The following is a 26,838-nucleotide window of genomic DNA, read 5'->3' as shown; positions in this document are numbered from 1 at the left end:
CCGCATCAAGTCTCCGATGTTCATACTGATCGAGCTTCCCAGCTTGGGATGCCAACAATCGTACCTACACCGCCGATCGATTCGTAGAAGCCTGTTCGAGTTCTATCGATCCCCTTAACAACCAGTTCACCGAGCTCTTCACTAAGAGGCTCTAGAGCTTTCTCGCGTCGTCTTCTAACTACAAGCTCTTCACGCAACTCGGTCCATTGGACCTGGATAGGCTCGTCGCAGTGATACAGTCTGACGCAATTGAAGTAACGGACGAATACGACCGTCCACTTGGCGGCGAGGACGGTCTTGTCAGACTCGGCCGCGAGCAGATCTAGTGGGCGCTCGAGGGACGTTTGTACGCGGGACTCCTTTTCATCGGGATGGACGGGGTGTGCGCAGGCGCGTGGGACATGGGCTGGCTCCATGCAACTCTCCGGGAGCAGTTCCGCTCGCGGGTTCAGATACCGACCGTCTCACGGTGCGTCGACATCGTGGCAACCGCCATCCGACGGCACTTTGGCCAGGGTCCGTAGAGGCCACCCGGAGACGGAGAGTCGGGGCTGGTGGTCCGGTAGTTGGCGTTGTAGATACCTAGGTAGCAGGACAGGTCTACGTTGACTCCGGACGGCCAAGGGCTGTAGTTACTCGGCGCAAGCCACCGGTCGCATGAGGATGACTCCCTCTAGACCACACCTAGCCGCCAGTGCGAGGCCCGACCCTCTGTGTGACGCCGGTTCGCAGAGTGACTTCGCATAACGCGGCTATAGGCCTTCTTTGCAGAAATTCACGGTCAGGAGACGGTACCACCAACGGCCGCACGCTCATTCCCAGACAAACCGCACCGTCGACTCGCCGTCGGTGGTGCTCTCATTCTCGCCATCGCCGAGCACCACCACACCACGTTCTCGTAATGCCCGACAGTGCGATGCGCCGATATTTTGGGGCACGCATGGTCGAGATGCCCACCCTTTTTGCAGGCAGGCTTGCGTGCCGCATTGCCGGGTCGACATCTGGGACACGGGATGAGGTAAGGACGTGGAACGAAACTGGGACACGGCGAGATTGGGATGGATAAGGTTGGGCATAGGATGAGATTGGGATTCGACAAATTGTGATGCAGCATGTACAGCACAACCACATTGCTAAGGCTAGTGGCAAGGCTAGTGGCTATGCGCAGCTAGAGATACCGTTCCGTCAGATCATCATCATCCACGTGAACTTGCCCTCGGACTCTTGCCAATCCGCACGAAGACGTGTCTCGTTCGGCAGCCCGGAACAGTACTTCCGTCAAATGCAAACTGGGTGCCTGGAGGGGCCCGAATCTAGGGCCCTAGGCTTCCGAGCGTCTGCCACGGAACGGTCACGCCGCTTCCTCTTTAGCACGGAACGGTCACGCCGCTTCTTTAGCGTGGAAATCGCTTGAGGCTCGGGGAGCGGGAGGAGGTGGGCTCGGTCGAAGTCGATGATCATGATGCGACGGCGCTCGGCGTTCCAAAGATAATTGGCACTGCAGTCATCGCCATGATCAACGCCGTGCCTCCGGATGGCCGTCAACGACTCCATCTTCAACGTCTCGGCGTCGCCCACGCTGACGCCTGGCTTCTCGCCGGCCCACGACATGAGCATCATGTGAACGACGAACCTTGCCCCCGGTATTATGTAGCCAGGATCGAGGCGCACCAGGCCGAGGTGCACCGGTACCACCTCGCCCTGGAGATGGTCGAGTCGTGCGTAAACCTGGCCTTCGTGCTCCAGGCGATCGAGGCGGCCCTCCAGCGTTCCTTTGCCGACAAAGGTGTAGCCGTGCGGACTTAGCTCCAGCTTGAAAAGCCAGCCTATCGCTCCTCTTTTGCTCCAGACGTCTACCGTCCGGCATTTCTGGTAGGGATCCCGGAGAAGCTGCCGATTCACCAGGTCGGTAAACTGGTCGGCATCTATGGGATGACGAGAAAAGCCATCGGAGCGATGCAACGAAACGTTAGGGCAGTTCTCGTCCAGGTCCCCCCCTCTCTTGAGACCTAGCAGGCATGCTTGTGTGCAGTATTGCCTGGTGGGCACCGAGTCGGCCATGGCGACATCCTCGCCCTCGCTGCCACTCGACGGACCGCGCTTCCGCTTGTTCGACGATCGAGATGCGTCGCGTGCCGAATGGCCCTCTTTGTCCTCTTCGGCATCCTCGTCGCCTTGGAGGAGCACCCCCGCTGACTTACAGGACGACTGAGACCGCAAGCCCGTTCTTGGACCGGTCGGTTCCGCGTTGGACACAAACTCTGAGCCGTCGGTAGCCTGCGACGAGGACGCAGACGATGACTCCGCAGGCTCAAACCCGAAAGAGGCCGCATCCCCATATGGCTCCGGCCATTTCTGCAGTGTCGTCTTAGCCCTAGACAATGCCGCTTCGAGGGACAATCCCTCAAGAGCATCGAACTGCAAACTCAACAGGCAAAAGCTGACCAGTTGAGCGACCGCGGTGCGGGACAGCCGGTCGGCCCAGTCGCCGGTCGGCTCCTCTACGTCATCGCCCGGTATGCACGGATGGCAGTACAGCGTTTGCAGGTCGTTTCTGTCGACGAAGAGGAGTAATAACGACCGGCCCGCAGCAACATAACCATATGATACCCCATAGGTGATCATGTAGTCGAAGACTTGCGTCAGTGCCATGGCGACGGATGTCTCGGCATTCTCCCGGTGTTTCACTTCGGTGTTGCTGCTGAACGTAGCTCCGTTGACCCGTGCGACGACCTCGAGGAACAGCTGCTCCTTTGCCACGGCTGACCGAAGATGCTCGACGGCGATTTTGTGGGCCGCCTTGTAGTCGTACACCAAGGCCAGGCTCTCGCCTCCGCCGGGTCGCGTTCGTAAGCCGATTCCGTCAGGCTTTGTTTTTGGGTGTTTGTGCCTCCACTCGGACGCGAGGCGCCTGTTCGGCCCGGCTCGCCGTCGTCGCTCCGGACTCTCCTCGCTGGTCTCGTCGTCTGCGACCCCATTACTATCACTCGCTTGTGTGAGCTCGAGGAGGTTGCTGCTGAATCGAAGCTCCGCACATCGATACTCTCTGCCCGCCTCCTCGTGCGTTGCAAGAACCTTGAGGATCCTCCGCACTGGTCGCTCGACTGCATCTACCTCGAAACGGTCGATCGCTTTCTCGTTGCCCGCTAGATCGTCCGAGATTGTCGCCCCAAGGTTCTTGGTTGTGTTGGCTGGTTCGAAGAGTTGGCTCTCGCCACAGATCTTCCGCACAAGATCGAAATAGCGCGGGCGGAGGACGTCGACGAACTGGGTCCAAAGAAGAAGTCGCTTGGGATAAAACTTGCCCAAGACCTTCGTGGAGCCCGTTGATGACATGGATGCGTCGGCAAGTTGTAGGCTGTTGTAGAGGTGACTGTGGCAATTGCGCAAGTATTCGAGAAAGGTGGTCTCTCGGGTCTCCAGGCGAAGCCACTCCTTCTCTCGTCGCTCTTGCTCCTCTCGTGCCTTGGCTGCCTCCTCTCGTGCCTTGGCTGCCTCCTCTCGTGCCTTAGCTGCCTCCTCTCGTGCCTTGGCTGCCTCCTCTCGTGCCTTGGCCAGCTCTTTCTCGTGTCGCTCTTGCGCCTCTCGTGCCTTGGCTGCCTCCAGCTGGCACCGGAGCTGAGCAATCTCTTCTCTGGCGGACATTGTGTTCGCCGGACTCGGTTGCTTGGGGCTCGAGACGAGGTCGTGATCGGTCGTGTCGGGTATCATCTGGCAAAAGCGTCGGTCGGGCCGACTTCTCGCGCACACTTCTGTCGGCCGTCAGCCGTCAGCGAAGCCTTCATGCGTCAGTCCCGTCAGGTCAGGAAATACCTTGTCGCGTAGAGCGCAGTCGAGCCTGTGCGCGCGTGTTAGGTATGGTGATCGCGCCGAGGGAAGGAGATGGTGTCTGGTTTATGTAGACGATGCGGGAGTTGAGCGCTAGGCTAGTGGCAAGTTGAGGCAGCAATCCCCGCCAAGCCGAGGAACTTGTGGGGCATCTGTTAGGCACACCGCCCATCCGGTAGGGTGGGGGTTGGCGGATCTAGCACCCCATCCCACCCGATCATCCCGCCCACCTCCCTATGGCCTCTAAAACACACCACAAGCATATGGTTCTCGACGAAGGGTAGGACACTTGAGGTGTCCGCTGGATAGCATTCCGCTGGATAGCATGCCGTCTAACCTCCCGAGCGACATTTTGACCGGCTAAGGCGTCTTCGTTGGCGGTTCAACCGCTAGCCGCCTGGGCGAGGAGATTCTTTGTCCTCGCGTCGCACATGTTCAACTCTGCCTCGCCCCTATCGTGCCTACGAGCTGTGTGCCTACGAGCTGTGTGCCGGCATAGGACCAACGGACACAAAGACCCGGTCCGACACGTTGGCGCGGGGGTCAACGAATGTCTGGTCCTGCTGGTTCTGCTAACTCACAAGACGCAGCCGAGGTCTGTAGTCCTGCCATGTCATTCATCGCCTCGGAAAACCGGGGACTTGGATCGGAGCCTCGGCATAACCGAGCGTTAAAAGCCTCTATTCCTGCCTGGCAAGCTTGGAAGCGTACGGAAGGACGGGACGGGAAGTGCCAGCGGTAACGCACGTTGCTGTCAGGCAGCAGGCAGCAGGCAGCTCACGAGTGGCATAGACGACAGGAGAGCAAAACTGTTGGGATGACCATGGGCCAAGAGTTCGACAGCCCAAGTTTACGAAGCCCCGGCCACGACTCTTTTGCCATGTCAATGGTCCTGCTGGTAGGGCTGAAAATCGTGAGAGCCTTCTGAGGGAAGGCAAGCCGGTTCTGCAGCGAGAACATTCACCTATGAAATGTGACTTGGAACGTGACAATATCGACCATCAACCAATTGTCCTCTCTTGAAGAGATTTCTCTGGTACGAGACGAAAGTTACGAGAAACTGCAAATATTGGTAAACGACAAATGCCACTGCAAGCCCTTTAGATGTCTCTATGCTTCAGCCTGGGGCCAGAGGACGTCGTCACGCACTCTAAAGGTCCACCCTAGAAGTTCACCGTCTCTAAGTAGAAATTCTGAAATACTATGGTTGGATTATACAAACTGCAATTACTACCTCGAGGCTTTATCATCTGTCAGACGCTAAACTCAGCATTCAGTATCTGGTACTGAGCATTTACGCTTTATGGGAACTCACTCCTTGAAGAATCTGAGGTAGGCAATGCAGTTGACCCCGTATATCAGCAAAGTCGAAGTTGCTGCCGTATTGATGATTTGACCCAGAGCCTGTCCCCGCGTCAGCAAACCGATGCCTTTCATTCTTTCACGGCAGTGCAGCGTCAAGGTTGCGGAAGCATACCGACGATAGCGTACCTTAGGCGCCGACAGCAACTTGGTATCGCCGATCCCGTGCATTATGAAAGCCAAGAACCCAAACATCCAGGCTTCGAACAGGAGTGATATGATGTTCTCCCCCTCCCACTCGAACCAAAAATGTTTTTCTCCTCCGCGTTTCCTCGCATTCGTGCATACCTGCCTGTCAATACTACTGAAGGGATCGCTTAATTACAATACTGCCTCCCGAACAAATGCGCGTGACCGACACGTATTCCTGCCAAACGAGACAACGCGATACAGACAGAGCGATTTCTTCCCCGCCTTATGTCCTTTACCCATCGCCAGTCAGCCGAAACCCAGCTCCTCTCGATTATCATATCTGTGATCATCGAAAAGGATGACCTCCGACAGACGCCCGACACTGTAAGGAAATGGCTTCTAACATGTAATCGCCAGAATCAACGCTTATAACGGAAGGCACGATCTCCCCAGCCCCTCACCAAGACCGATAACGCAAAGAACGACCTCGAGATGCTTGACTGGGAGGACGGTATCGGTGACGACCCTAAACAAAATTCCCTTGATACATATCAAACGTTTCTAAGATCTGCCGAAACATTCCTTGCCCAGGTCCAAAAATTCGGCATGTATCGATCGACCGGACATGTGCTTTTCTCGATAGGGTTTGACTTTAATACGACCGTCATCGAAACGTATTTTAACGAAGTCAATAGTTTGATAGTTCAGTTACAGAATATGGTTACATTTCTATAGGTTATGTTTACCGGTATCTTGGCTATACATAGACCCCTTTCCCAAAAGTAGCTGTCGGTAACGCTAGCAGACGGACTGTAACTAAGATCTGGAAACGAAACAGTTTATTCGAATATGCCTATTAAGGAAGGAAAGCCAATAATAAGGAGTAAAACAGTAAAGGATATCCCCAATCCTCTTCATTTTATACATCAACACGCTTTACGAAGCCCTCCGGGCAAGCCAGCCAAGCCTGCTGCTAGTAGGTGTCACGGCCGGCTTGGAATGAGGGCGGAACTCCTCTATTGGGCGCTATAGACGAAGATTCTAAACTAAAGGGAAAAGGGAAAAGAAGCTCAAAAGCCTCCCCTCGCGAGATTCTTCCAGGGCGTCTCAAGGTGGGGCTCTGGCTGGTCGGGTGGATCCACCCAACTGGCGTCTGATTAGTCAGAGCGTCTGGGAGGCCTGGAGGACCAGGCCCTCACAGTAGGCTTCGCAGATGACACAAACTTCATGGCGTTCAGCTGTTCGGTCTAAGGAAACTGCCAGCAATTAGAACGGGCCTGGGTCACGTGCGAGGCTTAGGCACTTACACGAGGTATACAGTTCGCTGCAAGCAAAAGCGAGCTTATACATTTCACACGGGCCCACCGAAGCCCTCAAGCCGGCATCAGGCTTGGAACGGCTACAGTTCAGCCGGTCGAATCAGCCCGATTCCTCGGCGTCTGGCTCGACCGGAAGCTACGTTGGGAGGCCCACGTGAAGAAAGTCAGGACCAGATGTTCGACTCAACGCTTCGCCCTTACGAAGATCGCTGCCTCAGTTTGGGGCTGTAGCCTACATAACGCACGGCTGATTTACACACAAGTCATCCGAAGCTCTATAGCATACAAGGCATCGGCGTACCACCAAGGCACGGGCCCGGAACAGGGTCAAGGTCAGGGCCCGGCCAGGGCCCTGAAGAAGATCCAGAACCAATGTCTTCGTACGGTCACGGGAGCGTATAAAGCCACCCCCACACGCAGCCTGGAAACTGAGGCATCGATCCCTCCCCTCGACCTATATCTCAGCAAGAGGCTTGCCGACTTCGAACAAAGGCTCGAGGCCTCAGGCATGAAAGACGTCACCAACAGCGCATGCACAGCCGTGGCTCAACGGCTCCGCAACAGAGCCCGAGGCCGGGGCCGGCCCCGGGCCCGGGCCCGGGCCTCTGACACCCCCGGAACAGCTGCAAGCCGGTGGGCCGGCAGCTGGACCGGACCCGACTCAACAGCAGCAGCCGTCACCCGGGACTGGAGAGCCCGGTTCGAATCAACAGCCGGCCGGGCCGGGCCAGGCCGAAGGGTCCCGGCTGATCGGGCCCGGTTTTCGGCAGCGGCCGTCCTGAGGAAACACAAGGACCTTCGCAAGCACGAGAGCTCGCTGCTCACCCAGGTCCGTAAGGGAAGGATCGGGCTCCGAGCCTTCCTGTTCGAAAGAGGTCCTGTCACGGTCGCCACAGGCTCATGTGACAGGATTGATTCTATTGGCTGCATTGTGCTTAGGGTGTGGCCTGTGCGCACTGAGCACCACTACCTATTTCTCCGCGCCCTGCGCGGACCCCGCGATAGATTCCTTTCTCTTCCTTAGCTTTAAATCCACATTCGTTGCTGCCTTCAACCATTAACATCCCTACTGCGTAAGGCAGGCCGTCACAGGTCCCGACCGTGCCAAAGCCAGTCTGTTGCTGCGGCAGCGGCCGGGAGACAGCCGCTCACGTGATCTTCTGGTGCCCGGACTTCGACGGGGCCCGGGCCCGGCTCTGAGCCCGGCTGCAACGGCCGAGTCAGCCGGGACGAACAGGGCGATCAGAACAGTGGGCGGACAAGACAGGAGAGTCAGTGTTACAATCTGGACAACAGGTCCACGGAGCTAGGCCCGGCCTAGGATTGTGGGGGTCTGGACGGCAGGTAGGAGATGACAGGAGACAAGGAGTATCGTGCACAGATTGCGAAAGACAGGCTTTCAACACACAACCAATGTATGCTTAACCAGATGCATTGATAGCTGCAGAACCGTTCTCCCAGAGAGCGTACTGCCAGCCTCTATATAGAACTATGCGTGACCAATCACATTCCCTCCTCCGAGTGCTCAGTGCTCCTCCCGCGCTCAGTCCCACTGAGCGCCCGGTGGAACCTGAGCACCTGCTCAGTGTGCTCAGTCTGTCTTGGCGGCTGAGCGCACTGAGCGCTGCCTGATTAGCCGCATCCCTGCTCAGTGGCCCTAGCTGTTAGACGAGCTGAGCGGCGACTAGATTAGCTGCCCGGCTACAGGGTGGATCGCCCCTCCCTGTCACGCCCGACCAATCCAGTCCCAGCTCCGAGGCGCCTTCTGCACAGCGAGCCAGGATCGTAACATTCAGGGCGGTCAGGAAGACTGCCGTGGTGCAGCAGGCACCAATAGAGATTACTAGCCCGGCTGGTGAGAGCCGGACGTTAGCATTCGCTGAGCCTTTCCTTTGTTACGTCATCATTGCGTAAGGGTTTGTCACCTTCGAGGGTTTTACCTTACGGAAGTAAAACGCAGAGGGTCTACAGGCTCTTGTAGGGCAATAGTAGTGTAGGATTAAATAAATAAATAAATAATAATCCTATTGGTTAACCCGAAAATCGTGAGAGTCTTTTAAGAAAAGACAAACCAGTTCTGTAACGAGACTTGTCAGGTGCCCGGACTTGACATCCTGAAGGCAGGGTAGTAGTGTGGTGGAACCCACACCGGGACGGGTGCACACGGTGGAGGGGGATACCTAGGGCCGGCAGCGGGGCTGGGGGCCAAGGTTTTGGGTGCAGGAACGATGACGACGCCGGCGCCGGGCACAACTCATTTTCGGCGGTGGCGCACCTCGCGGGCGCAGGATGCAGCCCACAAACTCACAGCGAGGTCATGAGGACAGATGGACGGATCAAAGGCCAAAGACGACAAGGGGCCAATTCTCAGCGTGGTATATCTAGAGCGATGGCCGACCTCTTTGGAAGAGGGAGGCAGAGATCAGTTTCAATCACGCCCGAGTTCCTGCGCGACGACCTCAGTCCGAATCTCCTATGAACCACCACCTTCAGTACACCCTCGTCCTCACTTCCTCACGTAATATAGGCACCTGATAAGACTATTCACTTATAAAATATAGCTTGGAACATAATGATATCGATCATTAACCAATTATCCTTCCTTGAAAGAGATTTTCCTGATACGAGAGGAAAATCATAAGAAATTGTAAATATTAGTAAACGGTAAATACTATTATAAACCCTTTGAATATCTCTATATGTCACGGGTAATAGGAAATGAAGGACTATGCCAACAAAATACCGTATTGATTAAGTGTAAAACTAAGCTAAAGAAGAAGAAGGGAAAGGAAAAAGGTGTTGGATTCAGCCCTTCAACTTTTTTCATTCTCTCTCCTCCTTGTTCTTTTTGGTCCTGCCAGAGGGCCTCTATTATAGTTGTAAATGGTGGCAATGGTGGTGGCAAAAGTAGCCACACCAGCTGAACTGGCCACTTCATTTCAGCTCCCCTGAGCCTCTTTTCACCTCGGATGACCACACCAGAGCTCAGCTGGGATGAGCTCTATTCCACATGCAACCCTTGTCCATCTGACAATAGCCAATCCAACAAAAGGGAAAGAATCGCGAAGGCTGCGATTGAGGGTTTGTGGGCGCGAGGTTCGGTGCACGTGGCGCGGGGAACTAAGCTTATTCGGGCTTAGTCTAGAATTGATGTCACACAGCTAGCGATAAGGGACCCGATAAAGAACCCGCAATGCGCCATGCCATGACACCCAACCTCAATCTAGGGCCAAAAGACGTCGGATATAAGGAAACTCTAGACAAGGACCAGAAACGGGACCAAGACCCAAGAACAGAAACCCTTTGTAAGTATATATGGTCCCGAAAGTGGACCTCTCTAGGCAGCTCAGCTCGAGCTCAGCCGCCGAGCGGCGAGAGCTCAGCCCAATGTCCGAAAACGGATTTTGGTGAGCTTGAGTTTCGTCTGTGTATCTAATGTGTTGCACGCGATCAAAGTTGACAGCGCATTGAATTGTCTGCTCAATAAGTCTAAAAGTACAGAAAAGAACGCTTCCTTATACTCAGGGAGAGAGGGCAAGGGAGGCGTTGTAATCAGCCCGAAAGAGGGCATTCCGAATGAAATGAGGACATGCCGAGTCAAGAATGAAGGAAATAACAAAGAATGAAGGAAGCTCAGCCCAATGTCCGAAAACAAATTTTGGTGAGCTTGAATTTCGTCTGTGTATCTAATGGCATTTGCAACCCACAGCACCCCTTTTTGACACCCCTGCTAATGGACCACTTTTCACCACTTTACCAACACGCCCACCGCCCCAGTCCAGCGACCCAAGCCACCCAACAAGACCGTCGTCACAGCCACGATAACCGCCCACACCATGGCCGTCTTCCTGAAGATGTCGCGCGCAGTGGCCTCAACGGCCGCGGCGTCGTTCGCCCTGGGAAACGACACATCTGGGACCGGCTTATTGAGCACCGCGCGCAGCGGCGCCCATCCGCTGGCCAGCTCGACCCAGTGCAGCCGTTCGGGGGGACGACTCGCTTGACGTAGTCGTAGTGGCACTTGAGGATGTCTGGAAATTGTATCATGGTCAGCTCGGTTTCAAATGTGGTATAGATGGACAGAGGAAGCACGCACCCGGCCCGGGCCCTTTTTCGTACCCACTCTCGACGAGCATCTCGCGGCCGCTGCTCACACCCACCCACACGACGACACCGTCAGCTTCACTCCACCTGATATATACACACAAACCTCACCAACTCAAGACAGATGAAAGAGCGAACCGCCTGCTCATCTGCGCCATAACACCAGGGAACCACTGCCACCCCGGCACGGGCGCAAGGAACCAGTTTAGCCAGGGGGGCATGGTCTTGCCAATCACGGCCCACACGCGAGCCCACCAGCGGTCCGGGTCGCGGCGCCAGCACACGGCCGCCGCGGAGGGCTACAGCTCGCACAGTTCGTCTATAAACTGCGTGCACGGCGTGTCGGCACGGCCACGAACCCGGCCGTCGCCTCGCGAAGGGCGGGGAGAAGGGTGGTGCGGTTGTTCTGGGGTTGCGCGGTGTAGACGGTGAACCAGTTGCGGGGGTAGGCTGTTTACGGGGGTGTTTAGCAATGGGGATGGAGGCTGGCTTGGGATATGTATATATGTGTATTTTGTGTGTGTGTGTGTGTATGTGTGTATGTGTGTGTGTGTGTGTGTGTGTGTGTGTGTGTGTGTGTGTGTTAGGGGGAGGAGTGTGTAGTTACTGTCCTCGCGGCCGAGGAGTTGGGTGCTGCTGTGGCAGACGGGCCCGCCCAGCAGCTTCTCGAGGGCCAGCCCCATGGACACGGTCCCGGTGCGCGCGTAGCCTGCGGCGATGACCTCGACCGTCCGGTTAAGATCTGTCGGAACTGACGGCACGCCGCCAATTGTGGCTTGATTTGGTGGGGAGGTAGGTGTTGTCGGCAGTGTTCTTCCGAAGGCGTGAAAACTTCGGGATCAGGTATAGAGGCAGAATGGCAGAGCAGTAGGTACGCCATGTGCCCAAGCAAGATCCAGGAGGTCTGCGTCAAAAAGTCGATAATTCTGCGGTCTTTGCTTAGGAACGGGAAGCAAACGTGCGTGCATTTTTGTGTGTTTGCTCAGCCCGCCGAGCACAGGCAGGATTCGAGCAGGAACCAAGCCACTGTCCGTCGTAACGGAAGACGGTACGTGTATTTCCAGTCACGATACATCACACGTATGCGTAACGAACGCAACGCCCCGTATAGATGCCACGGCGATTGAGACTTCATGCGAGCGTAGGGTGGTATCAGAACTGTTCTCGTACTCGCCGGGTCGGCGGGTACTCTGGCTGGCCTGGGTCTGGGGAGCATGTCTCACTTCGTAGGTGTCATGTTCAATGCGTGCGGGACGAGCAATACGGGGATGGACAGTCAGAAGACGGCGGAATACGTCAAATATATTGCAGGTTACTGCTCTGTTCCGGACGATGTGAACCACTGCTCCTGGCAAGACCTTGGAGCAGCGGTGCAGCATCTGGTTCGCCGGAGCGCCGGAGCGCCTCTGTTCGCCTTCTACAGTGGGCAACGATGTTTTCAGAGGATACCCGGGAATCTAAAACACTGACATCTGTCTCCAGGTGTGCCATCCACTTCATAATCAATACCGGAACAGTATCTACAGTTCCATGCCACCGCAAATCAAAGCCGAAACCCCCTAATTCCATCTATCGAGCCTGTTCACACACCATATAGCCCCGCCTTCGCATCAAAGAACAACCAAAGCCACCCAAAACAGTCCTGTTCATTACCACAATCCGCCATCAACCGTCCCACTCGCCGCCGTCCCCGTTCCCGTCCCCGCCCCCGATCCCGTCCCCGCCCCCGTCCTCGTCAAAGCCATACCACCCGCCGTGCTCCTCTCCCATGTGCCTGTAGATATCCTCCACAGCAAACTGCAGTCCACACTCGAAACACCAGTCCGCACCACACCCCGGGATAGTGCACGCAATATGGTGACAGCCGCCCATCCGCTCCGTCGGCGTCAGGCACTTGGGACACGCCCTAACCGTCCCAGCCCCGACCCCGTCATCCTCCTCCCGCCACGCCACACAATCATCGCACTGCCACCCACTCACCTCCTCCTCCTCATCACCAGCAGGCCAACACACGCGCTCTGCAAAACGCTTCGCAAACCCGCAGCGCGCACACCACGCATAGCGCCAGCGGCCCGCAGTGACGCTCTCGGCGACAGCCGCGCGCAGGCCGCCGAGGTGCCGCAGCTCGCGGAACAGCGGCGCCGGCATGCGAGCAGCGACGGGCGCGCGCCGGCAGAACGGACACAGCAGCGCGGGGATGTGAAGCAGGCGCCCGCGCGCGTTCTTGCCGCTGCCGTACCACGCGCTCATGCATGCAGCGCAGATGCGGCTGCGGCAGCCGGCGCGGCCGCCGCATGCTAGCCGGAGGATCTGCCAGCTTGGTAGTGATGCGGGGGTCGTGCGGAAGCACAGCGAGCACGTCTCGGCGTGCTGGACGGTGCGCGCGTCGACGCGCGCGCGCAGCGTGTCGATCAGTGCGGGCGCGTTGAGCAGCGGCCGGTAGTTCAGCGTGAGCGTGAGCCCTGGACACTCCGACAGCGGCGGCAGCGGCGCGACGCTCTCCGCAAGCCCCTGCACGCCGCCTCTTGCACTCTGTAACAGCTGGAACAGGGTCGTGTTGTGTTCGAACGGGCGCGGGATCTTGCCGCCGTCGTTGCGCAGCAGCCAGCCGGCCGCGCCGTTCTCGGCCAGCAGCGCGCGCGCCGTCGTCTCGATGTCGACGGTCGTAGTGTGCTGGCTGCTGGCGCACCCGACGCACCGGAACTGCTGCTCGTCGAAGCCGGGCGGCCGGTACGCGGGCGGCCAGATGATGCGGCTGCGGCAGGCCGCGCACGTCACGCAGGGCGCCGGGGTGCGGGCGGCGGGCGTGAGCCGGCCGTTGGCCCGGCAGTAGTGGCACTTGGGGCGCACGCGCAGGCGCGCCGGCAGGTAGAGGGTGTATTGTGCGCGGCAGTGCGCGGCGCTGCACTCGACCCAGGCCACGACGTCGCTGGATTCCGCGGCGAAACCGAACGCGCACAGCCCGCAAACGCCGCCGTCGGCCATGACGGTCACGGAGCGCGGGAGGTGGCAGCGCGCGCACTGCACCGTCGGCCCGGGCGGCAGTCTGGTTCGGTCCGGCGTCCAGCCGACGGTCGCCGTGAGCGCCGTGTCGAGGTTGAGCTCGAGCAGCTTGTAGTTGACGAGGGCCTGAAACAGCGCGCGCTCGCCGGCCTGCAGGATGCCTTGCTGGTCACTGGTGGCGGTGCCGTCGCGGTGCTGCTGGTCGGCCTGCAGGATGCCTTGCTGGTCACTGGTGGCGGTGCCGTCGCGGTGCTGCTGGTCGGCCTGCAGGATGCCTTGCTGGTCACTGGTGCCTTGCTGGTCACTGGTGGTGTTGCCGTCGCGGTGCTGCTGGTCGGCGTCGAGGAGCAGGGTGAGGCAGTGCATGTTGAACGTCTCGGGCGACGCCGGGTCGTTCCACCGGCCGCTCCACGCGCGCAGCTCGGCGTACGCGGCGTCCTCGAGCCGCCGGATGCCCATGCGCAGGCTGAGTGCCGCCAGCAGCGCCGCCGGCCGCGCCGTCAGCATGGTCCCCGGGATCACGGCGTGCAGCAGGACGCGCCAGAACTGCCGCCCGTGCTGCAGCTGCGCCAGTGCGAGAGGGATCCGCGCCACCTGGTGTTCAGGGACGTCCCGTATGTGCTGCGGCAGGGTGGCTTCGGACTCGACGTGCGTCATGCGCGTCAGGAGCCTGCCGAGCAGGCGCAGCACGCGCGGACGGCACGACCGCCCGATTTCCAGCAGGTCGCGGCGCTGGAGACGACGGCTTGGCCGTGCCGCGGCGCCGTCTTCCTCTTCGGCGCCGGAGCTGGCTTCGTCCTTGTCTTGGTCGTCGTCGTCGTCGTCGACCACATCCCCATACACCAGCGTCGGGTCGACAAAGACGCAGGGGAAGCGCGAGGCGGCCGGCACGGAGCTGATGATGTCGCCGATCTCTCCGCTGCGGTCGTACGACTCGTCGAGCCAGGCGCGCATGTGCTGTCGGGGGCCGAGGTGACCGCCGGGGAGGCGGTCGACGCGCTGGCTGAAGCTCGTCATCAGCGTGTCGCGCGCCGGGCTGTGCCTGTCGCTGCACACGGCGCGCCACAGCGTGCCGAACACGGGGTTGTGCGCCATGGCCGTCACGTCGGACCAGATGATCCCGTCCAGCTGCGCGACCACCACCTCGCGGTAGGCGGCGTCGGCGCTGTAGCGGGCGGAAAAGCTCGTCACGGGGTGCGCGCGGCGCGGGATCAGCTCGGCCATACTCGCCAGGCTCAGCGGCGTATACGTCAGATTCCGCTGCACAGACACGACTTCGCCGGGGTTCCTAGACACGAGAAGATATTGGGAGGCAACCTCGGCCTTCTCCGAAGTGACGTGGTCGATTTTGGTGCCGTCTTTGTACCCGATGACTCTGGCCAGCTGGCGGGAGCTCAGTGCCGCGCCGGGCTTCTCGGCGCCCATCCACGCCAGCAGCAGTCCAATGGTCAGCGTGGTGATCTCAGCCGACGACGGCCGCGAGAGAAAGTCGACGCAGACGCCACCCGTCTTGGCTGACAGAAAGCTGTAAGACGCCATGTTCTGCAGGTAGCTGCCCGACTCGATGATGCTGAACACCTGGGCCCGTTTCTCGCCGTGGCGCAGCGCGTGGGCGGCCGAAGCCCAGTCCAGGAACAGAGCGGCCGTGTGGGACGCGCCGCTGCTCAGCATCTCCTGCTCGCTCACGTGCTGCTCGCCGCCCGTCATGTCGGTGTGGGGAGGGGCGTCGGCGAAGAGGACAATGACGGTCGAGGCGGCAGGGCCCGACCTCATGACGTCGTAGCAGTGGGCGAGGCCCGACTTGGCGGCCTCGGGCCAGTCGCCGCCGTTCTCGCAGCTGAGCTGCGAGGCAAAGGCCAGCAGGGCGTCTTGGGTGATGTCCGAGCCGCTGTCCTCGCGGCTGTACCACCCCGACCACTCGGTGACCTTGACGTGCGGACCGCCGTAGTAGTCGCGGTAGGCCAGCACGCCGATGCGCAAAAAGCACGACGTCAGCGTCGAGATGCGGATCAGGTCCTGCAGCGACTTGTTCAGCGCCTTGAGGTACTCGCCCATGGATGCCGTGGCGTCGACCAGCAAGAGCAGGTCATAGACCTCGGCGTCCGAACTCGACGCCATGGTGAAAGCTGCGACAAGCAGGGGGAAGACGCTGAAGGGGTGGGTGGGAGAAACCAGCTTGTTCAGCTACTGGAAAGCAGCCTGAAAGTCCAGTCGGCGGGGATATATATCGAAGTTGGAGCCAACAGTTCAGCCTCACGCTGCGTTTCAGGCACGTGATTTGAAATGAGGGGAGTCACTCGGCCAATGACGCCGCCAATAGCATGCTGCAAGCCAACGGTCAGTCGTTCGCAGGGCGCGAGGTAGCCAAGATCAGGCAACAGCGACTAACAACAAAGGCCAGACCCCGGCCATCTATTGATCCGCCTGCCAGGAGGCTAGAAGTCACATAGTTGTCACGGAATTCGAGATTTGATGGCGACGGCGCCGTGAAAGATTTATTTATTTGGCAACTCTTTTGAGGAGCGACTTCCACCAGTCGAATTTAGTACCGTGAGGCGACCTGGCCATTGACGCCCTATCCCACTGACGCCCTATCCCACTGACTCCCTATCCCACTGACGCCCTATCCCACTGACGCCCTACCCCACTCTTCCGTTCAGTGATTCAATATGTGTGTGTTGTGGGGTTGGTTGGAGTTGCTGTTGCCCAGAGTACCAGGTAACAGGTATCTGTTGTCTGCTGGCGTAACGGCTCACCGTAACAATATGCATAACGTGAAAAAAAGGACGAGAGCGAGGGTGACGCGATATGAGAGATGGGCTGAGGGAGACAGGGCTTGTCAGGTTTTGACCGAGTTTTTGTAGCCCTGAAAACAGATAGGGAAGGAAGACGTGGAGATAAGTCAGGTGGTCTGCTTATGGAACACCCCTGGATTTGGAACAAGGTTTGTCATCAAGGACTTGCCGCTCGCCACCCAACTCACCTATTTCAATCGCTTGCAACTCGACCAATTCTGCTTCAATACTTATCTTCTTTTCTCCATTCAATTGAGAAATGAAAGATGAAGCGATATACTCAGTTGAATTTGCAGAATGCGCTGGCAGAGTATGCAGAAACTGGCTTACTCCGTAGCTCTGCTGAAAATCACGGCATCCCCCCTACTACTCTCTTTAATCGGGTTCGTGGTTCCGAGCCAGCCTCCAAGGCCCAAATTCTTAATCAAAAGCTTTCTCCGGCTATGGAAGAACGCTTAACCGAATGGATTCTATTCCAAGGGTCGCTCGGTCACCCTCCAACCCACGCCCAAATTCTTAATCAAAAGCTTTCTCCGGCTATGGAAGAACGCTTAACCGAATGGATTCTATTCCAAGGGTCGCTCAGTCACCCTCCAACCCACGCCCAAATTCGGAAACTAGCTAGAAAAATGCTCGAAGATAACGAGACCCTCGGAAAACGCTGGACTAGCCGGTTTTTGGCTAGAAATCCATCTATTTCTACAATTAGGCCTCGGAGAATCCATGCAAACCGTGCTGATCGAGCCTGTGAGGCCGTTATCCGGCCTTGGTTTGACTATTTGAAGCCTCCAGGCGTGGAGGCTATTCCAGCCAAGCATAGGTATAATATGGATGAAACTGGCATTGCTTCTGGCATTGGAGATAACGGCCTGGTTGTTGGATCTAAGGAAAGAAAGAAATTCCAGAAAAAGAAGAAAGGAGACCGAATTTGGACCTCGATTATCGAATGTATTTCCGCTGACGGCCGGTATTTGAACCTAGTCGTCATTTTCAAAGGTGGAAGCCTTCAACAACAATGGTATCCACGCGATTTACAGCCATTTAAGGGCTGGAAGTGGAAACCCACTGAAAACGGCTGGTCTGACGATGATACTGCCGTCGCATGGCTCCGCAATATCTTTCTTCCAGAGACTCGGCCAGCTACCCCCTCGGAGAAGCGCCTCCTTATTTTAGATGGCCACGGTAGTCATAACACCGAAGAATTCATGTGGCTAGCCTTTTCTAATAACGTACAATTGTTATTTCTACCAGCCCACACCTCCCACGTTCTCCAGCCCCTGGATTTATCGGTTTTCGGCCCTCTAAAAGCCCGGTACAGAGCCAAGCATAACGAGGTTGTTTCCGGCTTCGACGAAGGCACTGTTGCTGAAAAGAGGGCCTTCCTAGAATGCTACCGGCAAGCCAGGGTCTATGGAATGACTGAATCTAATATCAAAGCCGGCTGGAAAGCTACAGGCCTCTGGCCGGTCAGCCTCAGGAAGCCCCTAAGCAACGGCCTTGTTATTAAGAATTCTAACGGCGACGTTGGTCAACTGACCTCTACGGTTTCTATAGACCTTCAAGAGGTCCATAACCCCATTCTAAATAAGAATTCGGAGGTCCGGCCTATATGGTTTACCCCTAAAAAGCCGAAGGATTTCCGTATTCAGGAGCAGGTTTTTCTAGCCGGCCAGAAACGGACTGCCAACGACCGACTTTTCATACGCAAGGCCGCAAAAGCCTTCGATTACGTGGTTTTCCAACTAGCCAATACGGCGCATCAATTGGAGGCTGCAGAAAAAAGCCTAGAACGCACAAGAGGCCAAAAGAGAAGGAAGGTCCAAGTCGACCCTAATACGCAGTTCGCTGGAATTGAGGAGGTTCGTGCCTCACAGAGAGAGGCTGGCAGAGAGGACCTTGATTATTCTGAAAGAGAAGAATCAGGAGAATCCGATACTGAAGACTTCATCATTGTAGCTAATTAATTGACAAAGTTGTTGGCAATTGAAGTTTGTGGTGTTGTGCGGGGTCCGATTCAGGGGCTGTTCCATAGGCAGGGGTGTTCCAAAAGTCCCCCACCTGACTTAAGGGAAAACGCAACGCCCTACCTACCTAGACGACTGAATATATAGGCACAAGATCCGGCGCTTTCATGCTTGGGTAGTAATTGGATGGGATTTTAAATCTGAACTTCATTTTTACGAGGTCCCGACGAATACGAAGGGCAAAATGAGCTTGCAAGTGTATCGCGATGGGATTCTAGAGAAGGTTATTGCTATTTGGCTTTCGAGAGGGATACTTTTATATGAGAAGAGGACGGCGATTCGGGACCTGGAGGAAACACACGCAAATCCAATATTGTGAAGAATGGAAGGAGCAGCACAGATTGAAGCATTACTTCAACACACCTGGTTCACCAGATTTATCGCCAATCGAAAACTACTGGCGTGCTGTGAAGCAGCATATTCGTGCCAATTGTCGCCTTGGCTCAGATTTGCAACAGCTAGCCCTGGAGGGTTGGAAGAAAACTGGTCAGGAGACGATAAACAAATGGGTTGATTCTATGGTAGTGCGAATGCAGGATTTGTTAGTAGGTGAGGGTCTACAGGATGTGTTAGTAGGTGAGGGCCTACAGGATGTGTTAGGTGAGGGTCTACAGGATGTGTTAGTAGGTGAGGGTCGGATGACTGGGTGGTAGTAGGTACTCGCAGGTAGTGTGTGCCTTTTATTTTGGCAACCGCTTGCCTAGGTAGGTAAGGTAATTACAGGCCTGGGGCCGGTTTCGGTGTTTCAGTGTATTGTACCGCTTTCTCGACCACGAAATTGCGCAATCGATTTAAAGACCCAGGTGCGTAATTACCGGGCCCCTCATGAAGGGCCGGATAAACCTACCACGCGAGTTTCTTTCGGTACATCGAGCTGGTCAATACCAACGTCTCCAAATCACCGGCCGCCCCAATTCCCAAATCTGCCTTACCGGCTGACCAGCATCTCAACTCTCAAACCAGCACAATGGCGAAAGCGGCAAAAGGGTGTCCACCTAACCAAATACCACATCCACCAGCGCATAGTATAGATTACGTCGCGAAAGACGTGCATGGCGAACTGTATTTCCGTACAGGGGAGGTAAGCATGCACCTAAAGAGATCAATTATCCAGGGGCCCCCAACCCGGGTGATTTGGCGTCCTTCAGTAAAGGCGTCATATATAGATACCATCATCAACGAGAAAGGCGATTGCAATCACTAGGTAGACGGTTGTACGGAAAACCGCTGCTGACCTCGCAGGCCGGTGGGGATTAAGCCCAAAGGTCCAATTAAGGATAGATTATAATTACCAAGCTAGCCCGCTCGCTCTCTAGTATCTCTGTTTGCTCTCTCGAGTAACCAACCTCAAGGGGTCCACCACTTGGTCCATTCTCACAGCCAATCGCCACACGTCAGAATGCCCGGCATTCCAGCGAGCGACATGGTAGCGGAGGAGGATGTCACCTCTCTAGGCCTCCCTCAAGTTACGTCGACACAGAGCACCGACCACCTCTTGGCCCCATACGATACTCTGACAGGTTCCGAATCCGTTGCGTCCTTGGCCACAATCACCACAGGCAACTTGTCAAATTTCAATCTTCGAACGGACTCTCCCGATCTTGAGCCAGTCGTAGTTCAACTTGTGTTGGCACAAGGCAAGGACAACAGAGCTGGCCCTCCCAGGTCGTCTGCCAAGACTCAGGTCGGTTCTGGTTCTGACAGTTGGACCTTTTGGGGAGCGCTCAAGAGTGGCGTTGGGCTGCAGGATTTGACGTCCCCGTATCTGGGAGACACTCGCGACGCCGTCACCGGGATTTCACCAGAAATCCAAGACCCACAACGCAAACCAGAATACAAGTCGCTCCCTCTTCGATGGCCATACCAGGCCTTTATGTTCGTCTTTATTGCAGGCATCTTTGCATTTCTCGAATACGAAATACATAACCTCCCCCCGCAGCACTTCGCCGTCCTTCAAATCAACCTGCCGGTGGGTTTGGAGGCTGAGATGTCCATCACTGGCCACCAGTTTCCGTCGGCATCCACTACAACCGAGGCATTGAAGGCATTCAACACCCCTCCCAGCCCGTTAACGGTCCCAAGCCTTCCTGTTGCCGCCAAGACAACAATCTCCAGCTCGCCTGCCAACCTGTTGCTAGACCGGGACACGCAAATACCAACACCATCACCCATGCCACTGCCTCCCTTGACGACTAATCCTTATCCGCTACCTCCCGGAACCTCCACTGCTGATTCGGCAGCGGACCATACGTCTATTTTCGACAGTCTAGAAATTTTAGTACCCAGTGACACTGATACTCTACCGTGGACTAATTCTAACCCCACCGAGTTGATTATCGTTGACACACGCGGCTATGCGACGGTGGATTTTGTGTCTGACTCACAGCTAACTGCTGTAACTGTTGTAAAGAAACCCAGTTCGTCGCCTTCTCTATCTACAGTCAAAGACTTAATCCAAATAACCTCCGCCGAAGAAGCCATGACAAACCGAGATTTCCAGAGTTCTCCTGCCACTGTCATAACCAAATATCAGGTCTCAGACGTGTCACCGCTCGACAACACGAGTCATAAGTCATCTACTCTGCTTCCAACAGCAGTGGCCCGGCCATTATCCCAGCCAACTCCAGCCGAAACTAACGGATCCACGGGACCCAGCATCGTCCTCCCGGGCCCAGTCCCACCAGAGCCAGAAGCACGCTCCCTCAACCTACGCACCGAGAGCGACTACCTGCTGGCCGTGCTCGGGCCCGTGCTGCTGAAAACCCTGCTCTCCATCGCCGTGCAAGTCTTTGTCAGCCGTCTCAACGCCATGCTGCCGTTCCGCGCACTCAGCCACGGGCGCGGCGCCACCGCCGAAATCTCCCTCTTCCTCAGCCGCAGCAGCTGCCTCTTGACACTACCGCTCACCAGCGCCCGCTTCCTCCACCAGCGCCCGCTTCCTCCACCAGCTCCGCGACCCGCTGCCGCTGTTCGCCTTCCTCCTCACCGCCGTGTCGACGGCCCTGGTGCCGCTGTCTAGCGAAGTCATCCGCCTGGAACCCACCACCGACTGCGACGACACTGTAGCCACGCCGGTCCCGCGCGCCCCTGCCGGAATCCGGCGCCGCGATGCGCGCCGCCGAGGGCCTGCTGGGTCTGCTGGCCGCGCTGGTCGTCACCGTCGGCGTGCTACTCGCGCGCTGGCGGACGAGCGTCGAGGCCGAGCCCTGGAGCATCGCGAACATTGCCGCCCTGGTCGCCCATGATCGTAACGGCGGCGGGCACTTGAGCAGAATTGTGCGATCGATAGCGCCGCGGGATCACGACGGAGGGGCTGATGACGGTGACCAATACCATGTGCGAGATGTGGCGGAGGTGGAGAGGGACGTCGTCCGGGAGGGGCGCAGGTTCCGGCTGGGGTTCTTTTCCTTGCCTGCAGATGAAATAGCGGCGAATGCCGATGACGAACGGCTGCACCAAGGGCACGGCATCATTGTGGTTGATGGAGATGCCGTGGCGACGGCAGCGGACGACACGGAGTCGATCCGGTCCACAGCTCGAGATTCGCCTCGACTGACCGAGATGTTGGGGCGTGTTGTACTAGGGGCAGAGATGGAGCACGTGCCTCAGGTGCTCGCGCTCATGCTGCTGGCCGGCCTACCCGTATTGGTGCTGTACTACGAGAACGCGACACTCGAAACGGCATTCCAGGCGTTCATGAACGGCCAGTCGTTTGGCGTACGCATCCTGTTCACTGCGTTTGGAACGGCCGTGAGCGCGTTCTGGGACTACTATTTCGGCCGTGGGTTTTGTTCTCGTGTTCCTCCTTTTCCTCCTCCTTTTCCTCCTCCCCCTCTTCCTCCTCCCCCTCATCCTCCTCCCCCTCATCCTCCTCCCCCTCATCCTCCTCCCCTCATCCTCCTCCCACTCATCCTCCCTCGTCGCAACAGATGGTGAAGATGGTGATATGTTCTATCAAGGCTGGCGAGAGAAAAAGAGAGACAAAGCTTGGACACCAAAACGCAAGGGGCTGACACCCGCACAAACAAAGTCGTCTCGGAGCTCCAAATACACCGCCGCCTGGCAGCCAGTAACAACAACAACACCGCACAGCCCGCGCGAACCTCGATCCTGCTGTCTCCCCCCTCAGACGTGTTCGTCGGGCTGTGGCATCAGGGCGTCAGCGGGATCCGCACCCGACAGGACGCGCTGTACCTCGCCACGGCCGTGGCAGCGCTGCTCGCCAAATTCATGCCGACGCTGCTCTCCAACATCCCGTTCCGCAACACGGTGACCTGGAAGATGCACGAGACGTGCACGTGGCTGGCCGTCGGCGTGCTGGGCTACATGGTGGCCGTGTTGCTGGCGGCGCTGTGGGTCAAGCGGTGCGCCAGGACGGCTGGCGGCGTGCACATGCCGGTGCGGGCGGACACTCTCCTCGGGTGCATGTACTACCTCTGCGAGTCGGACATGGTGGGCGACTTTGAGGGCCTGGCGGCGGTGCCGCTGTGGGAGAGGGATGCGCTGGTGAGCAAGATGGGAAAGCGCTATGTCTGTGGCTATGTCGGCGTCGGCCACGCTAGGTTTAGGAGGGTAAAGGTCGATTATTATTGTGCCACGAGGGAAAAGAGCGAAGGGAATTTGGCTGAGAAAGCGTTATAGGTGGACGGCACTCTTCGGCATGTTGAAACTGCTGTCAGCCGCAGCGTTCGGCGACGTAGGCCAGCAGGTTGATAAAGGTGGTGACCGAAACTAGGGTGATGGCGCGGTCGCTGCCGGGGGTGCACACAAAGGCCACGACGGAACCGCGGATGGTGAAGCAGGCCTGGCCGACGGGCACCTTGATGATTACGCCGTGGTTGCGGATCTGCTGCTGCTAGGGCCACGCGAGTATTGGCGCTGATGGCGGCGGGTCCCAAGAGCTCGTGGACTTCGTTGCCCAAGTCGTCAATGTAGGCACGGTAAATGGCGTCCTCGGTCTCGTTGTCTGAGATGCGGAGGCCCGAGACCGAGACCAAGGGGGCGAGGAGGCAGAAAAAGCCGAGGGCGGTAGTAGCGCGCATTTTGAAGTTTGTATGTTTGTTCACGATAAGAGGGTGAATATGCGTTTGGGTGTTGGATCTATCTTGAGAAGAGCCGTCGAGACGAGAGTCGAATGCGATGGAGATAGAAGGAAGACAGATATCAGACCGGAGGAAGCGGTGTTTATATAGGTAATTCTAGACACTGTTGTGATGCCCGTGAGCCCTCTCTTCCTTGGAGAGTGGCTAACACTTGACGCGGAACGTGAGACTCGGAAATAGAAAGCGATGTGCCCATTTCCGTGCCTCTTAGTTGAGTTGTAGTCAAAGCCGTTGCCAAGTTCACAGGACCCTACCCCTACGACTTCAACCTCCATTGTAAGACTCTCACTTGTTTCCCCCGTCTTGGCTACGGCGCAAGTCCATCCTTGAGCAGCTTACTTGTTTTCATCATTCGAGCAACGAAGTCGTACCGCGTCAAGCCACATAAGAGATGTTATTCATATGGATTTCTACACATGGGTCATTAAGTCACGCCATAACTTGGCAGTCGTGTCCACGAACATTATTATTTTAACAAGGATTATTCCACGGTATAAGAAAAAGTCTAGTCTCGCAAGAGCAAACATCTGTGTTACACAGACTACCAACCAAGATTAACATACAACCAAGGTAAAACACACAACTATGCTTTGCAAATGCCGCGTCTGGAAGTCCCGAAAGTCCCGAACCGCCATGGGCATGAAGCTACAGCTAACAGCCTTACCCGACCTATCAAACTTGCGTAGATTCTCACCTACGTTGTATCTTGGCATAAGCATGCATCGCACTCGAACACACGCACCAACCGACGCGACAAAATGCAACCAACATCGACCCGACAACCACCCGCGCTGACCTCAGCTCGCACTCGTTCTAATTTGTAACGTATTTTATAAGCGAGCGGCGAATTTTCCCCGCGACGCGACCCTTCATCTTTGATCCTAATTCTACCACAACAAGCTATGGCTACCCCTTCAAAAGAAGCTAGGGTAATCTTAGCTCTCAAATCAATCCAAAATAGTAAAAAACCCAATATTCTTTCCACAGCCAATCTATACAATCTTCCAGAAACAACACTCCGCTATCGACGCGCCGGTCGGCCTTCACCACGCGATATTCCAGCCGATTCGCGAAAACGCACAGATCTAGAGGATCACACGATTATTCAGTATATATCTGAGCTATGTGCACGCGCATTTCCTCCTCGGCTTTATTTTGTGGAAGATATGAAGCCCCACCCTCCTTCTCCTGGCTTTATCTCTATGTTATTCTACGACTTCTCTACTAATAAAAATAAAAAGGAGGGAAAAAAAGACGGCAGGTGTATTCGGCTACGTATATATCGCTGTTACAATCTGGAACACCGAGAGTTCCACGGAGCTAGACGCGGTCTAGGACTGTGAGGGTGGGGGTGAGTGAGCTGTTGGGCGGCGAACCACACAGGTAATGCGAACTGTAAGGAGCAAACAATAGTGCACAGATTGCGAGAGTCTCACTCTCAATCAGTCAAGCAATAAATGATAAACCATATGCATTGATAGCTGAGGAACCAACTCCCAGAGAGTATTCCTCCAGCTTCCTATATAGAACTATGAATAACCAATCAGAGTCCTTCCCTTAGATGCTCAGTGCTCCACTTAGTGCTCAGTCCCACTGAGCACTCAAAGCCGCACTAAGCGCCCTGCTCAGTGCGCTCAGCTCTCTTAGCAGACTAAGCGCACTAAGCGCTTTCGGATTGGCTGCACCGACCGAAGGAAGGCCCCGCCTTCCTAGGTGCATTTACCCAATCCAAGGGAGGCATTACAGCGCCTCCTGTACCCTAGACTGGGATCGTAATGTGACGAACCTGGTTCGTACTGGACCAGCTGCAGAAGGCAGGCGCCTCAGGCAAGACCGGGGCCCCGCTCGTCGAGAGCCAATCAGACGGTGCCCGGTGCCAAGAGGGCTCTTGGCACCAGGCAAACGGAAGGACGGCCAATCAGAGGTGGCCCGGTGCCAAGAAGGGTCTTGGCACCAGGCAAATGGCCCGGCACGCTAGCAGTGCCCGGCGCCAGGCAGCTCCTTCCTGCCGGGCAAGTAAGAGCTGCGCTCTTACTGGCCCGCCATAATTAAATAAATACGATGACCGTGTCCACGGTCTTAGATAATTCTTGCTTGGTTCTTCAAGCAAGCAATACACATTCGCTGCACTCATACATTTTGAGTGGCATTCCGATTTGACTCTATTACCCGTGCGATAGGAGCTTGCCCTTTGTTCTATCTTCATAATTACCAACCCCAGCATTCTGTGGAGCCCGTGCTCCCTTACAGACAGACGACCCTAACAGTCGAGTGGTTTGTAATAGTTAAGCGACGTCCGGTACTATAGCCGCGTACCGTTGAGCATAGCGTATAGCTTCCTAGGCCGTAGCTAGATATTATATCTAGCTATCGTTATCGCTATTAATATCGCCGTCTCTATCTCCCTCTCCAGGCCATCGGACTAGATAGTGTTACGAATCCTTGTCGAAATGCGCAATAGTGGGGGACGCTCAGTTTGGTGTGGACCAATCAGGAGCGTCTCATGGAAAGAACTAATTAGGAGTGTCCCTGGGTCTCGAGGTTCGGGACCACTTAAGGTCGGGGACGCGGGACAGTGTCCCGCGCGCCCGGCGTCCCGAGACCGCAAGTCTCGGGACCACGGGCCAGTTGTTATTGGTTACACAGTTAGATATATACGATGACTGTCGTCTGGAATTGACCCACTTTTCATGGAATTGGACAGGCCCTGGTTGACATGCCTTTGAGCTTCCTTCATTCTTTGTTATTTCCTTCATTCTTAACTCGGAATGTCCTCATTTCATTCGGAATGCCCTCTTTCGGCCTGATTACAACGCCTCCCTTGCCTTCTCTCCACGAGTATAAGGAAGCGTTCTTTTCTGTACTTTTAGACCTATTGAGCAGACAATTCAATGCGCTGTCAACTTCGATCGCGTGCAACAATGACCGTACCCACGGTCTTAGATAGTTCTTGCTTGGTTCTTTAAGCAAACAATACACATTCACTGCACTCATATACTTTGAGTGGCATTCCGATTTGACTGTATTACCCGTGCGATAGGAGCTTGCCCTTTGTTCTATCTTCATAATTACCAACCCAGCACCCTGTGGAGCCCGTACTCCCTTACAGACAGACGACCCTAACAGTCGAGTGGTTTGTAATAGATAGTCAGGAGGTCGATCTTGCGAT

General features: G+C 56.3%; 5 protein-coding genes across 5 annotated transcripts; 1 reads left to right on the top strand and 4 right to left on the bottom strand.

Annotated features, from left to right (window-relative positions):
* Positions 1-1,389: 1,389 nt before the first annotated feature.
* B0T26DRAFT_597263 (uncharacterized protein) lies at positions 1,390-3,639 on the bottom strand (the record flags this gene model as incomplete). Its single annotated transcript, XM_060435641.1, has 2 exons — positions 1,390-2,924; positions 2,988-3,639. Coding segments are annotated over 2 exons (2,187 nt in total), but the record flags the coding sequence as incomplete, so codon positions are not given.
* Positions 3,640-10,382: 6,743 nt separating this feature from the next.
* Positions 10,383-11,428, bottom strand: B0T26DRAFT_803721 (uncharacterized protein; the record flags this gene model as incomplete). Its single annotated transcript, XM_060447102.1, has 5 exons — positions 10,383-10,672; positions 10,761-10,826; positions 10,857-11,044; positions 11,095-11,195; positions 11,353-11,428. 5 exons carry the CDS (start codon positions 11,426-11,428, stop codon positions 10,387-10,389), a joined length of 717 nt encoding a protein of 238 aa, XP_060294042.1. The 3' UTR covers positions 10,383-10,386.
* Positions 11,429-12,469: 1,041 nt separating this feature from the next.
* Positions 12,470-16,340, bottom strand: B0T26DRAFT_831837 (uncharacterized protein; the record flags this gene model as incomplete). The annotated part of the gene is made up of 3 exons (XM_060447474.1): positions 14,590-16,340; positions 14,054-14,535; positions 12,470-13,909 (listed from the first exon to the last, which is right to left on the bottom strand). Coding segments are annotated over exons 1-3 (3,198 nt in total), but the record flags the coding sequence as incomplete, so codon positions are not given.
* A 3,584-nt stretch (positions 16,341-19,924) lies between these two features.
* On the top strand, positions 19,925-23,293 carry B0T26DRAFT_780294 (uncharacterized protein). Its single transcript, XM_060446684.1, has 4 exons — positions 19,925-20,536; positions 20,978-21,580; positions 21,634-22,348; positions 22,574-23,293. Exons 1-4 carry the CDS (start codon positions 19,967-19,969, stop codon positions 23,206-23,208), a joined length of 2,523 nt encoding a protein of 840 aa, XP_060294040.1. The 5' UTR covers positions 19,925-19,966; the 3' UTR covers positions 23,209-23,293.
* On the bottom strand, positions 22,972-23,609 carry B0T26DRAFT_873061 (uncharacterized protein; the record flags this gene model as incomplete). Its single annotated transcript, XM_060447980.1, has 2 exons — positions 22,972-23,422; positions 23,478-23,609. 2 exons carry the CDS (start codon positions 23,607-23,609, stop codon positions 23,243-23,245), a joined length of 312 nt encoding a protein of 103 aa, XP_060294039.1. The 3' UTR covers positions 22,972-23,242.
* Positions 23,610-26,838: the final 3,229 nt, after the last annotated feature.

Source organism: Lasiosphaeria miniovina (genome assembly GCF_030549165.1).
Source record: "Lasiosphaeria miniovina strain SMH2392-1A chromosome Unknown B0T26scaffold_5, whole genome shotgun sequence".
NCBI lineage: Eukaryota > Fungi > Ascomycota > Sordariomycetes > Sordariales > Lasiosphaeriaceae > Lasiosphaeria > Lasiosphaeria miniovina.
The sequence above is the reverse complement of the archived record's forward strand: the minus strand, read 5'-3'. Positions and strand labels throughout refer to the sequence as shown.

Bases quoted from the DNA above. Each gene is read 5' to 3' on its own strand.
- B0T26DRAFT_780294 (XM_060446684.1), top strand. From the start codon at position 19,967: ATGCCCGGCATTCCAGCGAGCGACATGGTAGCGGAGGAGGATGTCACC. The intron at 20,537-20,977 runs GTGGGTTTGGAG...ACTGTTGTAAAG, and splicing joins TCCTTCAAATCAACCTGCCG to AAACCCAGTTCGTCGCCTTC. The intron at 22,349-22,573 runs GTGGGTTTTGTT...CCAAAACGCAAG, and splicing joins CTGGGACTACTATTTCGGCC to GGGCTGACACCCGCACAAAC.